The sequence below is a fragment of the Kogia breviceps genome, chromosome 5, assembly GCF_026419965.1.
Source record: "Kogia breviceps isolate mKogBre1 chromosome 5, mKogBre1 haplotype 1, whole genome shotgun sequence".
Lineage (NCBI taxonomy): Eukaryota > Metazoa > Chordata > Mammalia > Artiodactyla > Physeteridae > Kogia > Kogia breviceps.
In genome coordinates this window covers 30,992,337-31,009,669 of record NC_081314.1, presented here as the reverse complement: position 1 = coordinate 31,009,669, position 17,333 = coordinate 30,992,337, and the positions used below count along the sequence as shown (strand labels likewise).

At 42.8% G+C, this 17,333-nt stretch overlaps 1 protein-coding gene across 3 annotated transcripts in view; it reads right to left on the bottom strand.

The window, feature by feature from the left end:
* The window catches only part of PLCL2 (phospholipase C like 2), a 194,243-nt gene that overhangs the window by 70,635 nt on the left and 106,275 nt on the right, over positions 1-17,333 (bottom strand). For 2 of the 3 annotated variants that reach the window (XM_067033827.1, XM_059065026.2), the window contains exons 2-3: positions 10,870-13,356; positions 8,243-8,446 (exon numbers count right to left, since the gene is read on the bottom strand). In XM_067033827.1, coding sequence (XP_066889928.1) covers positions 8,243-8,446; positions 10,870-13,356 — 2,691 coding nt within the window. Of the gene's footprint in view, positions 1-4,395; positions 4,552-8,242; positions 8,447-10,869; positions 13,357-17,333 lie in introns of those variants that run through there. The other variant, XM_067033828.1, reaches the window with a different exon arrangement.

Below are 17,333 nucleotides of genomic sequence, written 5' to 3'. Positions count from 1 at the left end.
AGCCACTGAAGAAACAAAATAAATTATTTCTAGTCAAGACGAGAATATATCAAAAATAAACACTGAAGGAATAATACAAGAGCAAAATCCCACATTCAAGTGGGATCTGATGGGAACATGGGAAGCAATTCCTCTCCTACTGCACAGGAAGAAAAAAAGACTATAGCACTTCAACGATCTCAGTTTTATCAAAAATGTAGTAGTGTTCTTCTGCATAATGCATCTGCTTAAAAGGAAGTTCCCTAACTTTTCTGGAGCTTTAGGTTCCAGATATATTACATATATATTTCCTACCAGATTCAGTGAAATAAAGTGTTCGAGAAATAAGTAATCTTAAGAAGCAACAGAAAGGCTCTAACAGAGAAGTCAAACAGTGGGAGACCCCACCAAACACATGGCCCCGAGCCACAGCCCCATAACCGCTCCCCAGGTGGCTTGGTTCAAGGGCTGAAATGATGCCAATAGCAGGCTCCCGTTTCTCGTTTACCACTATGGCGGGACAGCGCCACAGTTACTCAGGAATTGTAAACTGCAGAAGAGTATCTGCAGTTGGTATGTCAGATGGTCCAGTGGCTCGCTTCGTACTTTATCACTTCTCGTCTGAAGACCCCATCTGACAACGTGAGGGACTCTGTTAAGGTTTGCATCTCTGTCCTCCCAGAGCGTCTGGGGCTGGGTATCAAATTTAACTGGTAAAAAACAGCCGCTGATGAAGGCTCTTTCAAGGGGATTGCCAGCCCCTAAAAGGCTACTGTTTCGCAACAGTTCTTGCTTAGTATCTGCAGGGGTGCGTGTGTGTGTGTGTGTGTGTGTGTGTGTGTGTGTGTGTGTGTGTGTAAGAATACTTCTACATATGTGTCCCTCGATGGTTTCTGTGGAGACATGTAAAACATGAAAAGCAGATGAGAGATACAGTCGTGCGATCACCACCATATCACACTGTGAAGCACCGTCTCCCCTAAGTTTCTCAGTCTCCCTGCTTCTGGTGGCTGAGTGGCAGCCTCTACATCTGATCTGATGATATGAGTGATACCATCATCACATTCCATCCTTTAAACATTACTTTTCCCTTCCCGTGGGGTCGGCAGTCGCTCTGAAGTGGGTCAGCTGTATGGTTTTGATGATGCCAGAGAAACCGTTTTGGAAACGTCATTGGCTGGACCTCCCCTGTCACTGAATTAAACTAGAGGCTTTGGGTTTCTGCTCTTCCTCCCGTAGCAGGGTACATTCACCTTTCCCTAATCTGTCTTTTTTTCCTCTCTTTGTAGCTCAGTCTTATCCCAAGGCATAATACTCTATTTTTCTACAGTTAGAAAAATTGGGAGAGTTGACACCTCCAATTAAAAGATGCTTTTAATGTCAAGTTCTGAGGCAGGAGAGTGATAAAAGCAGCCACAGAGGAGATGGGAATCAATAATAACCTTATTACAGATGATCTCTGCTTGGTCCAGATGGACAGACTCCATCAATTATGAAGTGTGATTTCTCTCTTCCCTGCATTAAGCAGTGGCCAGAGAAAATACAGGAACCCATACCAACAACATACAGCAGAGCACCGACTGCCAACATATCTGTGTCAGAAGAAAACCCTTCGTTTCACATATTTTATTTAAAGGACCTTGTTTTATTTAAGAAATATTTAAAGCCATGAGGTAGAAGGGACTATTAAGTAACTTATATAAAAATATTCACAGCAAGCAAATAACATGCTCCTAGACAAACCATCTTGTTCCTTTTTTTTTTAAACACTAAAAAAATACTGTTCTCTACTGGATAAACGGATTCCTCAGAGAGTGCTTTCTTAATTAAGTGTGAAGGCAATTAAAATCAAGATTTTTGTGCAGCTGTAAACATGGAAACAAATTAATTTCAGATAGAAAGTAGAGACAAAGGAACTGCAATGACAAGAATGAATTCATGGGTAATCTCCGAGCAGCTACGGCTGCTCGAGAGTCTGCCATTGTGTATGTGAACAGCCATGCTCTCTGTGACAGAGCTGGGCATCCCTTTCTTTCCCTTTTCCTCTTCTCTCCTTTTCATTCCCCGTGACTTCATCGTCAATTTACTTACAATGACTGAAGCATATTCCATAGTGCAGAAAAATTGTAGTAGCAAAACCAAGGGAAAATACTTTTTTTCTTTAAAAAATGCTTATGTGATAAGGACACTTAACATGAGATCTACCCCTCTTAACAAATGCTTACCTGTACAATGCATTACCGTGGACCAGAGGTACAAGGTGCTACTGTACACGGGTCTCTAGAACTCCTCCACCTCACTTAACTGAAACTTCATGCCTGTTGATTAATAACGTCCTATCTCCCCCTCCTCCCAGCCCCTGGTAACTACCAGTCTAGTCTTTGATTTTATGCATCTGACTATTTTAGATACCTCATTTAAGTGGAATCCCGCAGGACTTGTCTTTCTGTGTCTGGCTTCTTTCACCGAGAATACTGCCCTCAAAGTCCAATGAAAACATTTTAAAGAGAACTTTCTTTTTATGTAACACTTCACAAAATATTTAAACTTCCAGTGTTTTCTCTCAGTTAAGGAAGAATGCTGACATCTTGGTCTCTATTTGTTAGCATAGATCTCACAACATTTTTTAAAAATTTAAGCGTAAAGTAGACGGTAAATCTGAAACTAATAAGCAAAGATAGCTGGAGAGCTGAATCGTTACTTTCATCAACATTAGAAAGGGTGGTTAACAACCACTTTAGTATAAAAAGATGATGATGACGGAAGATGAGGAGACGTGGTCCTGAAGCCTCCCAGCGGATCATCCCAGGAGCACTGTGTGTTACGGAGGAGGGGACCCACTCACTCACCAGAATCTCTTGCTCAGGTTACGTAATCCTTATCTTCTCCAAACCAGCCTTTAAACACACGAGAGAACAAGCTCAACTGTGGTATCTGATTCTCAACAGTGGATGCATTCAAGTTCACTGACACACACTTTTAAGTAAAACACTTAAATTTTCTGTTTTCTGAACTAATAATATGAAAGTTATATTCAGATACTTATAATCAGATTCCATTGAGTGGAACTTAATCTGTTGAATACAGTCTTCCTTAGCTTAAGCTCATCGGATCTGCCTTTTAACATACTCCAAAGTATGCAAGATGAATTCTTCTCCACCTTCATGGGGGAGCAGGAATCAGAAATAAGGTACCTGGGACTTCAAGAGCCCCATGTGAACAATGTCAGATCATGATTATTGGGGCTATGTGGGCTTTATGGGCAGATTCATCAGTCATCTACACACCACACATGGCTCATCTTCCTGATCTGGACTGCAGGGCAAAAACTGGACAAAGAGACTAGTCAGGCTCTAAACCTGCCATTAGAACCGTTAATGGTTCTGCCATTAATTTGATGCACCACTGGGTTTCCATTTTCTCATCTGCAAAATAAAGACGCTCAGCAGGCGGCCTCTGAGTTCTCTTTCAGCCCTACCCTCCCACAGTCCATAATCTCAATTCTGAGCATGGCCCTTGGCTGCTCAAAAATGTGCAAGAACTCCCACGAGCCACGCTTGAATTTCCTAGAACACGTGCTTCCCGTTTCGGAGAGTGTTTCGCCCTGTGAACTCAGCCTGCCAACAGTCTCCTTTTCTTCACCTGCTGAAATCTGAGTCGTTCTTAAGGGTCAGAGGCCAGTGTTTCCTTGGTCTTCCTAATTCCTAAACTTGAAACTGACCATTCTCTCCCATGAACATCCAAATAATCTGTTTAGATATTTTAACACATCTATCTATCATCTATCTTCTCACTATCTCTGGATATGTTTCAACTCTTACACTGAACTGTGAACTCCTCCAGGGAAGAAAAGCCTCCCTTGTGTGACCATACAGTCACTCCCACTCTCCAGACCAGTCCCTCCCTATTTCTCCCCCATCTGCCTGATCTAAGAAGGTGTCTGTGTTTTTCTTCCTCTGCTCCCGAGTGGCTTTGACACCCACCTTCCTGAGCAACGTCCCAGCCTCAAACCTCACCACTTCCGGGATCCAAGGAGGGACGACAAATAGGGCAAAAAACCACAATTTGGGCCACTCTGAAGACCTGTTTGCTGGTGGGATCCCAAGAGCCATTACGACAATCTAGGGCCCGTGGGCAGGGTGACCACACAACTAATTATCTAAACAGGGACACTTTTAAGGGTTAAAGGGAGAACTATTAATAATTATAAGCAGGGTCTGTCCCAGGCAAATGGGGCTGCAGGCCACCCTGAGCGTGGGCCCTGTTTCCTAGCCTCCACACCGGCTTACACGGTGCCCACATTTCCACAATCAGCTCCTTCCCTGCACTCTCCTTTTTCACAAAGACACTGGCATAGTTCAGCTACAACTCGTTTATTAGTAAGAGTTTAGAGAGAAAATAGTCACAATCTTGACAGTATAAATACATATCTGTACACTCTTAGGAGATACCGCAATCCTGTCCTCGCTGGAGGGCAACTTCAGCAGTGCAGACTCGCAGTAACACAGGACTTTGTGGGGAGGAGGGGTGGATTTCTCAAACTATGCTTACTTCTCATTTGGAGTCTTCAAACTATAAATGGGAAGTCAACGAAATGAAATAAGATCTTATTTCTAAGGCTAATTTTGGGTTAAGCTCAACATAACAAACGTTACAAAAATAAAGGCTATCCAAAACCTTATGACATTTCCCATCAGTATTTCATCTATTCTTTAGCTAGCTTTAATAAATTAATTGTCAGAAGGGGAGAAATAATTAAGTCACTAATAAATGGACTATAAAATATTACAAGAGCTATAATATTGCCATAGCAATATGACAATCTTTAAAATGCAAATTATAAAAATTTGAATTTAATTTTAAGTACTTTATAGTTTAGTTTATCAGGTGGAATGAAAAAGAGAACAAATCAATAAAGCTAGGGGTATAACGCAGCCCAGCTATGTCAATGAGACATTATGGAAGACTAATTTCACAACTTTAAAAATTTAAGGAAGCCAACTGTCTTATCATTTCTACAACAACACAATTATAAAGTTATATGTAGATAAGAGTTACATAGTAAATGTTATCATCTGCCAGCCCAGGGAGAGGAAGGGGCAGAGGAAGTGATATGGTGGGCACTGTGTCCACCCAGATACGGTCCCACCCCCGCTCTGAGCTAGCGCCTGGGTACCGACCCCTCCAGTTAACACCTCCCTGGGGCACCACATCCCACTCTCAGGAAGGTCCTGTTAAAAAGGTTACCATGGGGCTTCCCTGGTGGCTCAGTGGTTAAGAGTCCGCCTGCCGATGCAGGGGACGCGGGTTCGTGCCCCGGTCCGGGAAGATCCCACATGCCGCGGAGCGGCTGGGCCCGTGAGCCATGGCCGCTGAGCCTGCGCGTCCGGAGCCTGTGCTCCGCAACGGGAGAGGCCACAGCGGTGAGAGGCCCGCGTACCGCAAAAAAAAAAAAAAAAGTTTACCATGAAGAAACGTCACTGTGTGACCAGTAACACACCTGAGCCGGTAAGTCATCTTAGATGTCGGTCAATGGACGTGGGTCTGCAAAATGTCTAACGATTTTATTTGTGGCTTAAGTTTAAAAAGCATTTACAAATATCAGCTACTTCTTTGGGCTTCTCCTCATAAAACTAACTAGGTAGCCTGAGGCACAGCATGCAAGAGCTCTGCAGACTTTTCCATTTTACCTCTTTTTCCTATCTTTCCATCTTTTCCCCCCAAAGGAATCTCAGCATAAGCTTCTTTGTTTTGTTCCCCAGCTGCCATCCTAGCAGACTGGTTGACTCCCTGAGGACAGGGACCCCTTATGCTCATGCCTGTGGCCCCTCCAGCACCCAGCACAGTGCTCACCCCACCCATGTTTAAAGACACATTTGCCCCTGGCCGTCCTTCCTTCTGAAGGGTGACTGACACTGCCTGCAGTTTGCGGGCAGTGTCCAGTGTTCAGTCCTTATTTATCTTACATCACCGTGAACTCTAAGCTGCAAAGAGCAGGGAATAACAAGCACCTGCTACAATGTGTGGTTACTGCATTGGAACTTAGGAAAAAGATCAAATACCACTTTTTCTTAAGGTAATGAACTGATAAGCTGCTTTAAATGCTGCACTCTTATTATTGGTGAGAATGTAAATTTGCATAGCTACTAGGGAAAACAGCATGGAAGGTTCTCAAAGAATTAAAAACAGAACTACCATATGATCCAGCAATTCCACTTTTCGGAATATATCCTAAGGTAATAAAATCACTAACTCAAAAAGATACATGCGCCCCCATGTTCATAGCAGCACTATTTACAATAGCCAAGATATGGAAACAACCTAAATGTCTATGGAGAGATAAAGAAGTTGTGAGATGTACACATATATATTAAAATATGAGGAGATCCTACCATTTGCTACAACACAGATGAACCTTGAAGGTATTATGCTAAGTGAAATGAGTCAGAGACAAATACTGTATGACCCACTTATATGTGGAAACTAAAACAAAACAAAACAAAAACAAAAAAGCAAACTCATAGAAAAAGAGATCAGATTTGTGGTTACCAGAGGGGAAGGGTGCAGACAGTGAGAACTGAAGGAAGGTGGTCAAAAGGTAGACATTTCCAGTTATAAGATACATAATCCTAGGAATGTAATATATACCATGATGACTGATACATAGGAAACTTAAGAAAATAAATCCTAAGAGCTCTTATCACAAGAAATTTTTTTTTCCTTTCCTCTCTTCTTCCTTCTTTTTATATGAGAAGATGGATGTCAGCTGAACCCACTGTGGTAATCATTTCACAATATGCATAAACCAAACCATCATGCTGTACGCCTTAAACTTATACATGAGTGTCAATTATGTCTCCATAAAACTGGGGGAAAGAAAGAGAACAAAAGAAAAAAAAAATGTTGCATGCTTCTGAATTGGACTTCCAGATCTTATGCACCCAAAGATTTGGGTGAACAAGGCCAAGAAGTGAAGAAGATCAAGAACAAAAATCCCTCCAAACTTTTGTTTTTGGAAATAGTACCCCATGGTCAAGACAATTTGTGAAATAGGGCATACTATGTCCATCACCCTTTGGAGAGCCACTGCCAGCAAACAAAAGGCCCCACACAGTCCTGCAGTGAAGACACCTGATTAATTTTGCTCAAACCAGTATTTCCCTAAATTATTTCAACATGGAACCCTTTCTCCCATGTGACACTTATTAATATCCTAAGAAACCAAGGTTCCTCAGCAGACACTGTGGGAAATGCTGACCTAAAGCATTTTTTTCTTTCCTGGAAATTGTATAAATCCCTCTGAATTGCAGCTTTCAGGTCAACTTACAGAATAGTAAAATATATATATATTTCTGTAAGGTTTACAATGCCACTCCTGATTTGTCTTAGACCACAGCAGGCTACCTGAGAAGCAGCCTTGAGTTTTGTGGTCTGAGCTCCTGCTTCTTGTGTGGAGGAGGTGGTGGGTGAGGCCTCTTCCCTCTGAGCACCCGGGCGGTACAGGCTGACAGCCTCGCCCATCTAGGAGGGGAGTGTCCAGCACCAACCACCCTTAACCCTGACCGCAGGGGAGGACCTGCGGCGCTCACCAGCGTTTTGACAACTTCAGCTACACTGCGAGCTTGAAACGGTATTGTTCACCCACTAACTCATCCCTCAGAGTTCTGATAAATCAAAAAGTACAGCGAGAGCAGGAAGCGATTAGGAAAACGCAAGATAGACCTTAAGGGCAACAATGCAATATTCTAGGTGTCCTGAGGATTCCTCATTAACGCTAAGCTGATTACCAATCACAGGCACCACAGAGCAGCTGCTATAAGGAAGGAAAACATTGCACAATATAGACTCATGTAGTGGAAGCACCTGCCTCTGATGGTATTTAAAGTGTATTTTCGGAAAAAAAAACTAAATTTCTCACCTTTACCAGTTTGAAAACAAAATAAAAATGAGTGACTCAATGGCTGATTGCAGGGAAAGGTTAAAAAAATTCCCTCCTATATATATGTGGAAAATAATGTATGCTTTAGAAATCAATTCAGATACATTCTTGAAAAGCTGTCTGAATCCTGCTTTCTAAAATAGCAACAACAAAACACTAGAGTCTTTCAAATACAGCAAGGTCAGGGAAATAACTTTTCCAGCACAGGTAAAGGAAGCATGAACTAGGAAAGCACACCTCAGCAAGAGCTCCTAAGCATGTCGGGGTACTGTCCTAAGACACCTCTCTCCCCTGGGCTCCATAAAGGTGCAAAGAGCCACTCACCATGTCGTAAGTTGTTACGATCTTCTTCAGAACCTCGGGCACGATTCCCTGCAACTCCATGGTGGGATACTGCTCGCTGAGATTCAAGACCACCAGGGGTGTGTTATCAGGTCCCAGGAAGCGGGGAGACACCGCCAGCATGCACTGCATGAGGTTGGCTACAGAGGAGAGGCCACACAGCTCCTTGAAGGACACCACTGCATTCTGCTCAATGGAAAGAAGAAGGCGCTTTGTAATTCACCAGGGTTTTAATGTCTCGTGGATGTTATACTTGATATACTTGGTTATCCTGGGACTGCCTGGTACAACAGTTACTAGCAGTGTTATGACAGACATGGTTAATGATTATCTTATTCTGGGAAAAATGGCTACTTTCCAAAGTAAACATAGTTATAGATATTTGTAATACTAATTTATCAAAAGTATGGAAAAGGCAAATAAGTTAAATTCTTTCGAAGGGCAAAGCTACTTTTCAGATCAAAGTTCACAGCAGTGCTCATGCTGATATGTAATTATGAGCAAACAAAAAAAAATGGCATCTGCATTCAGAAAGGTAAAGATTCTAAAAAAAAAATCAGGCTTAAAATAAGTATCAAATATGCCAGCCAGCCAAAAAAAAAAAAAAAAATAGAGGAATATTTGCAAGATAGAAACTAGAGTCTCTCTCACCTGTTCATACCAGCTGGTTCCAAAGCTAAAGGAACTTGGAGGATACTGCAGTTTCCGTGGAGATGAGCCCCGTGGCAGACCTTCCTGCCCAGTACCACGGCCTTCCCTTCCCCCAGTCCCGTCTCCATGCTGCTTCTCCTCCTGCCCTCAGGGCTCTTTTTTTCTAATTACCAGAGGTGCCATTAAAATCCCCATTAAAGGAAACCCTTCCATACTGTAAAAAGCCACGAGTCGGTGTTCTCTGAGCACTGTGTGCAAGGGCACGGCATAGGTAATATACACGGCCCCATATACGCTGGGCCCGAGGAGGCCGAGCCTCAGCTGTGGCCTGCCTCTGTTGTCTGTCTGAGGTCATACAGCTAGCAGGTGAAGGGGTCAGGACTTTACCTGAAGTCTGCTGAGGATGAGGCCTCTGCTCTTAATCACTGTGCTGCCAGAACAGGTACATTCCAACCAAAAGATGAGTCACCCCAGGCACACCTGGGTCCTGACCTGGGCTGAGCACGGCGGCCAGAGGGGAGGGATCTGGGCCCCCCAAGCCCTGTACCTTCTGCTCTCAAACACCCCCGTCCTTGGAAATGAGCAGCACGTTGGTTTTAAATTTAAACATTTTCTTTTTATTAATATTGCTTTAAATATGGGCATCAAGCTGTGTATCATTTTGTTCAAACTCACTTGGATGTTGACTGCTCATAACAATAAATCCTTACTGAGAGCTCTAAGGGGGGCCGCCAGTCACACCATCGCACTCCCCAGTTACTTCTTCTTCACCTGCCGTTGTCCTATTTGTTTATTATCTGCTGCCCAGCCCCAACTAAAGTCTGCTGTTTCCTGCGGCATCCCTGGCCCGACCGCCCGGGTGTGGCAGGGGCATCACACAGCGCCGACTGCAATGTGGGTTCAGCACAGACACGCGGCCCTGGAAGGACGGGGCTCGGCTTCATGCGCATAACAGCTGCCGTAGGGCAGGGACGTGCGGCCTGTTCAGAAGTGAGGTCCACCAACCATGGCACCCGCAGAGACAGGGAGACACCCTCCACATTTACTATGAGACAAGAAATAAACCAAAATGTCTCCACTGTGGGAAGGTGTTTTAATTTTACTTGCTGCTGGTATTCTGCTCATAACAGTTATAAAGATTTTATATATATATATACATATATATATATACACGTATGTGTGTGTGTATATATATATATATATATATATATATATATATATATATATGTATCTTTTTTTAATCGTTTTTAAACACACTGAGCAGTGATCCATCACACACTGGGGTGGGCTGGGGCAGGTGTGTGTGTGAGGTAGCCCTGGCAGCCTCGTTCTGCATCACTGGTAGCCCCAGTATCCTGCTAGACACGTGGACAATCTTTAATTACATACCTAACCCTGACTGATTGCTTTTCGCCACTATGCGGTTCAGAGGTAATTATTATCTCAGACATCTAATAAATACAGGTGTCACGTGTCTTTTACTTACACAATTAGATAGCTGCGCTCCAGAGTCAAGAGCAGGTTCAATACATACCCACGGGCTGTTTACAGGCTCACCATTCCTGCAGCATGACGGCCCCCCAAGAAAGGACCAGAACGTGTCCCTCTAGTTTGATGGGCTTGACATCAGTGTGTTCCAGCTAAGGAATATTCAGAAATACCAGATTCCCACGTGCGCTTTTAGAGAAGACGGGGGACTGTTCCCTAGTGGTTAACAGGGACCAGGACGGGTGTGGACTCAGCAGCAAGGCTGTCTGTCTCATTCCCATAGAGTGTGTTCAATACCAGCTGCCATTTTGCAAATTCACATGATTTTTAAAAAATGAGATTGGTGGTAAACATTCTTACAAGCGATGGGAATTTACAAAGTATTTAAGGTCGGAGATACGGCTGTTTAAAGAAACCCTCCAATAGACTCATACACCGCGCGCAGGCGCACACAAGCCCCCGCGCCGTACCTGCATGTTCTCTCTCAGGTCAGTGGCGTCCCGAATTGGGGGCTGGGCATTCTTGAAGACCTCGTCCACAGTTTTAATCCACAGTGTTCTCAGGGACGCATATTCCCTGGACTTCTTCCCTTTCCTCACAGAGAGGCCCCTCTTGTGAGGCTTCCCGCCTCCTCTCCGGTTAGTGATGGCCACGTGCACGAACAGAGAAGCGTGGGCGAGGACCTCGCCGGTGAGCGACTGCAGCGGCACGTGGCGGTAGCCCGTCTGCAGACACTCGAAGGGAATCGTGTACTGGCCGATGAACTCATCCCCGATGTAGTCGTCGTCCAGGACCACAAAGCGCACCATGGCCAGCTCGGGCAGGTTGATCTGGAACTCAAAGCTTTCATCGAAGATGGGAGCGTCTCCGTTCTGGTGCACTGTTTTCGTCCTCTGTTCTGCGCAGTCAGCGGGGATCCCGTGGATCTCAACGTAGACGTAAGGGTCCACCACGTCGCCTTTAGCACCCGATCCTTTGGGTTTGGGGAAGTTCTGCCCGCTGATGATCTTGATGTGAAGCAGCTGGGGTGAGACTCCTGGGACGGAGTCTTTGGTGTTGGCGCTGAAGAAGGAGACCTCCTCCCTCATGATGGCCGGCCGCAGCACGTAGCCGCAGTTCCCGTTCTGCCTGAACCAGCCGATGTTCAGGTCCATCATCAGTCCCGGGGTCTGAAAGTTCATGGCCACGATCTGACAACCACATTTCCAAAAATCTTGAGGGTTCATGTTGCTGGAGTCAATTCTCATGGGACTGGGAAAAACCCTGGCGAGAAAGCGCTTGTTGTAATTGACAAAGTCCCCTGCATTCTCGTTGGCGTATTTGCTGGCAAGCACTTCATTGAATGAGCAGACTTCCCAGTACTTCTGAACCTGAAAGGACACCTGGAACTCTTTGAACTGCACAGACTTGCAGATGCTCACCAGCTCGGACAGCTCTTTGCAGAGCTGGAAGCGCTTGGCAGGCACGTGGTTGGGCTGCTCTGCGTTCTCCTTGCCCATCCTCTGAGACATCTCTGCCCCTTCATCCTCATCAGTAACATCGCCCTCCACTCCAGAGCAGTTGGAAGACAGCTTCTTTGCCTTAATGAGTATCTTCCCTTTCAGGACATCTGGGGATGGCAGGTAAGATTCCTCAGCACTGGGTGAAGTTGTGTAGAGCTTGTCTCCTAAAATTTTCTTCATGTGTTGAACCATGACCTTCTGTTGTTTAACAGAACAGTGATTTTCCAAACACAGGATGAGAGGGTACTCTGAAGCAAAGAATGCATACTTGTTAATAATATCAATGACGCTGCGGAAGACGATCTGCGAGGTCATGGTGTGGCCTGTGTAAATCACAGGTTCGTTATCTGGCCCATCCCACACATCCAGTTCAACACTCCGGCAACCCATTTTAAGAGCTCGGATGTATCCTGTGATATCAGAGGGACCTCGGAACTGATCCTCTATTAAGTATGTATTATGAGATGAGTTTATAAAGTAATGAGACAAGGGTTGCTTCATGTCCTGACAGACCTTCTTATGCTCTGGATCAAATATATAACAGTCCGATGACACAAGGTAATTAGTGAACCCGTCTATGGAAAGCCAGCCCTTTTCCTGACCCTCTTTGGATGGCTCATATTTGTGAATAATTTCAAGGCTTATTTCCTCATTTATATGTGCCACACCCTGCTCTGCCTCAAGAAACATCATAAGGTCCTTGGTATCAAGGAATTCTTTATTGCTTGAGAACTGAACTAAAAGGAAATAAATTTCAGGTCTAGTACAAAGCTCATGGAAAACCTCAACAAATTCCTCCTTTGTGACTTCAGTACCAGCTTTGTCCTTGGACTTGTGCAATTCTTTGAACTTAAGCTCAATTCTGCTCGTTTTTAAACCAGGATTGAGGTTTCTGATACACTGCACGGCGTTGCACAGAGTTATATGTCCCAGGTTATCTACATCAATTTCACTAAACATTTGTGAAACCCAAGAAGTCCTCATGTTGTCTTGGCTACTTTCTAACATATCAAGTGTATGTTTCCCATAAGAAATTAGGTACCGCAGTCCCGTGACCCAGATGTTCGCAATATCTGCGGAGTTGGCAACCAAGTCGAGTGACTCATAATTCTCTCCATAGATGACTGAAAATGCACAGTCTTCAGATATCTGGTCAGAAATGCCATTGCTGCGGAATATGTCTGTATTTTTTCCTGTTCTCACTTCCTTGATGGATTTAATATCAATCTTGGCTTTCTCAGAATCCTTCTTGGATGGTTCCCACCTCAGGCTCTGCATGTCAGCGTCCAGTAAAAAATACCTGTGGTAAATTCTAGAGTTGGAGCGAACCTTTTTGAGTTCCGAACCCTCCACCATGGAATTGATACAATCACTCGCACTGCTAATCTTTTTCTCCGTGGGCATACTGCTGAAGGAGACCGTCTTTTTCCGCTCTCTTTTCTGTTTTGTACCATCCTAGGAGAAAAAAAATCATAGTGTATTAGGATAACACAGACACAGGTTTCTATGTTCAAGACTAGGAATAAAAATTTAATTTCCTTGGGAAAAAATCATACTCTTAGCATTTCCAATTGTATGTTCTATAATGAATGACACTCATTCACTTCTAAAGCTTAGAAGTGGCCTTGGCATTTACAGCCTAATACAGACAGGTAAAAAAAAAAATCATTATTGAATTATTGCAACCCATGAGGATGAAGAAACACAATTCCAGTAATACATAATAGAAGCTCGCATAGAGAATTGGCCACACAATTTGCAGGGCCCAGGGGAAAGTGAAAATGCAGGGGAAAATGAACAAGCTCGTTCAGAAATTAAGAATTTTAAGAAGGCCATGGAAGAGCATTAAGCCAACTACACAGCCTTTCTGAGTATGGGGCCTGTACAATGCACCGGTAATACACCCATGAAGCAGGCCCTGCTGGATATACACCTCCTATACCAGTGTTTCCTGAAAGGCTGTCACTAAACCACTTTCCTCAGAATCCCCTGGGTTATGTGGGTAAAATGCAGATTCCTAGGCTCATGGAATCAGCTCTCCAGGGGGTGGTGCCCAGGAATTTACATTTTAGGCAGCACTCTAGGTGATGGGAATGTACAATAAAGTTTAAAACCACTCTCTAACCACTTGGACTCACTAAGCTGTCTGGGCTATTTCTGGAAACTAAGTATGAACCATTAAATTATGTGTTACTTGAGTAGAAACTTAAATTCCAGCAGCAATTCTTGGCTCTTCAGAGCCTCATATTAGATTAGTAATGGTCCTAAACTCTTCAAATAGATATGGTTTTACTCCTGTTGTTGTATTAAGTCTGGGTGGGAGGCTCAGATTTCAGCTAGAGGTGCTTCTAAAATTCTGGAGTTGGATTTATTAAAGCCTGCTCCCATGCACCAGGCGAATGTTTAAAACAAGTCACCTAAGTCCTTCCAATGTTAACAGACTAGTAACACTACCAAGTGAAAAACTGCAGGCAACATCTATTTCTACAGAAGTCTGTATCACCAATAATGCACTCCTCAACTTTCCTGCATGATGTAGCAGGTGCTCACCTCAAGGAGCTGATATCACATCTATGTGTGCATTTAAGTTCTTTCCCTGTATAGATGCCTTTATTATTATTTTAAATTGCTCAAATGGCCTCACAACATCTTTCACAATTTTAACCTAAAACTGAACATTGCCTTTCAGGAGGCATATGAAATTTGTAATAAATTTTCAGTAAGTCATTATATTCATAAATAAGAAAGAGAGATGGAGGTTGAGATTATATGACTTTCATGCAATAAAGAAAAGAGCATGCAAAATATTATACAAAGGCATTCTAACTTTCCTGCTCTGAGAGAATCTTTTTTTTTTTTTTTTTTTTCTGGCCATGTCATGCAGCATGTGGGGTCTAAGTTCCCTGACCAGGGATCGAACCCATGTCCCCTGCAGTGGAAGCGTGGAGTCTTAACCACTGGACTGCCAGGGAAGTCCCCAAGAGAAACTATTTTGAATAAAATCTCTACATTTTAAAAAGTGATTATGCTATTCTCTGTGTTTGAAATTTAAAACTACTTTTACTTTTTGACTACCTATAGTTCCAAAAGCAATTTGCAGAAGGCAATTAAACTTAAACTTGAAATCATACAGGTATCATTTCCCACAAAGTTTCAAAATGAACCAAAGAGGCTTTTGTGATCTGAATGCCAACATGAAACATAAAAGCCACAAGGCAGAGTATTTCTTTATAATTGTATCCTCCAAGCAATAAAATGCAAAAGATATTAAAGCTGTGGTAATGGTATCTATAAGATACATTGTATTGAATACTACAGCTGTTCCAATCCCTAAGACTTAGATTGTCTATTCAAGCAAGTTGGCATGAAATTAAATTTGTAGTCAGCTATGTATAAGGGTATGAAACAAATGCATGAATTTCCTATTTTTCAGAATGAGGGTTGTCTTTACCTTTAAAAATACATATTTACCTTTAATAAAGACAGCATACTAATTAAGTAAGCGAATTTTATAATTTTTATAAATTATATCTCAAAGCTGCCACTAGTAAAAGGAATCACAAAGATAAATGAAGGTGCCTATCCATTTATTCACTGAAATATATATACAGCATTTTCTCAACAGTGTAATCTTTTATTCTGTCATTCTCAACATATTGATTAATACTGGACTACCACTTCAGCACATGGAGGCCTGAATGAAAAGGTCTGTCTCTCCTTCCCTGCTAGCAGACTGGCTGGAAGCAACAGGTGGATGTGAAGGCAAGCTGGTCCCCCACAGCCCAGAGGAAAGGAAGAGGAAGGCAGATGGAGGGAGAACTGGGCTTCCTCAGCAGGAGACCCAGGCCCCCAACCTGCCTGACTTTGTCCCAGAATCTTTATCCCATCCTACATATGTCCACCTAGCCTTTTTAGCCGAGCAGTGATCACCTACTCGCATAAGCTAAGCAGCCCGTCAGCAGCAGAGTTGGAATCTATTTTCTGTGCTGTGTCTTAATGTTAGTTAGTTTAAATTTAAAATTAAAAAGTTATCAAACTATATGTGCTACACATACAGTTTTTTTTTAACTAAAGGAAAACTAATGTGTATAACTAACATGCACTAATCACCTAAAACCAGAAGAAAAAAATGTAAGTTTCTGCTGAGATGGAGATGCCTCCAAATACTTTTAAAAATTGTACAGATGATGTACAATGAACTGGCTCTTAATGTTGTAAGTACTCGTCACCTAAAGCTTCCGAGTGGTGGAAACCACAACATGTAGATAAACTTGGTCCACTGGTGCATTTCTGCTGCACTATCAGCACTTCTTAATACCAAGAGAAGAAACACAAAAGTTACGTCCAGTCTGGAAGAAAACCAGCTTCCAAAAGAACCCACCTCCATATCAACCCTGAAATTCTGAATTCTAAATAAAGCATCATAAAATTTTGAACAGGACAGAAGCTTAAAGATTCATTTATATGTTTAACCAACACTTATTTCAGGACAGAAGCTTAAAGATTCATTTATATGTTTAACCAACGCTTATTTACAGAATAACATTTTTGTATCAGGAATAATTTTTTGAAAGCAATGACCTAGCAAGAGGCTAAGCAAGCTTTTCTGCATCACAGCAAACTCAGGAAGAACGAAAATGTTTATAGAACTTATATTTAACAATAAAAACGAAGTAGCCACATTGAACCCAATGGAAAAACATACCTATTTCTAACAAGACTGCCTACTTTATTTAACAGAAGTTTGTCACTACCTTTTGGCCTCTAAAATGACCATCTGGGGGTATTTCAGAGGTAGCAGTTCATAAATGGGTGTGAGCAATTTCAATAATTCTCATCCTGAAATGAGGTGACAAATAGGTAGGCCTCACTTCTTTGCTGGCAACAAGGTGCTTGAGTCTGATGCAACCACTGTAGCACCTTCTAGAGAAGAGGAAACCCGTCTGAGGAGTCGGAGTCTGGTGTCAAGGCCCAGGAGTTGATGTCCTGCTGGGACAGCATGGCCGGGTGAGTTCCACTGCATTCCTCTTGTATTTCTAAACTGATTTGTTTCCATTTTCTGTTTGACTATTTCTCAATATACACCATGAGAAAATGAGGAATCAACCTCCAGATTCAATACGCTGGCAGAAATTGACACGGCGCCCTAACAATGGGAGCTGGCAGAAATTGACACGGCGCCCTAACAATGGGAATGGAGCGTGAAGACAGAGCAGCCGTTTATCCCTCTGGTTGGTTTTGAGTCCAGTTATTTACTCTGATGTGTAAGTAACATTAAAGAAGAGTATGAGATCTTTATGTTTATTGAAGGGAGTCTGGGATGAAAGAGAGTTTGGAAACACTGGTTAAGGAAATTTCTGTCCTTGTAAAGCAATTATACTCCAATAAAGATGTTAAAAAAAAGAAAAAGAAAAAGAAATTTCTATCCTTAA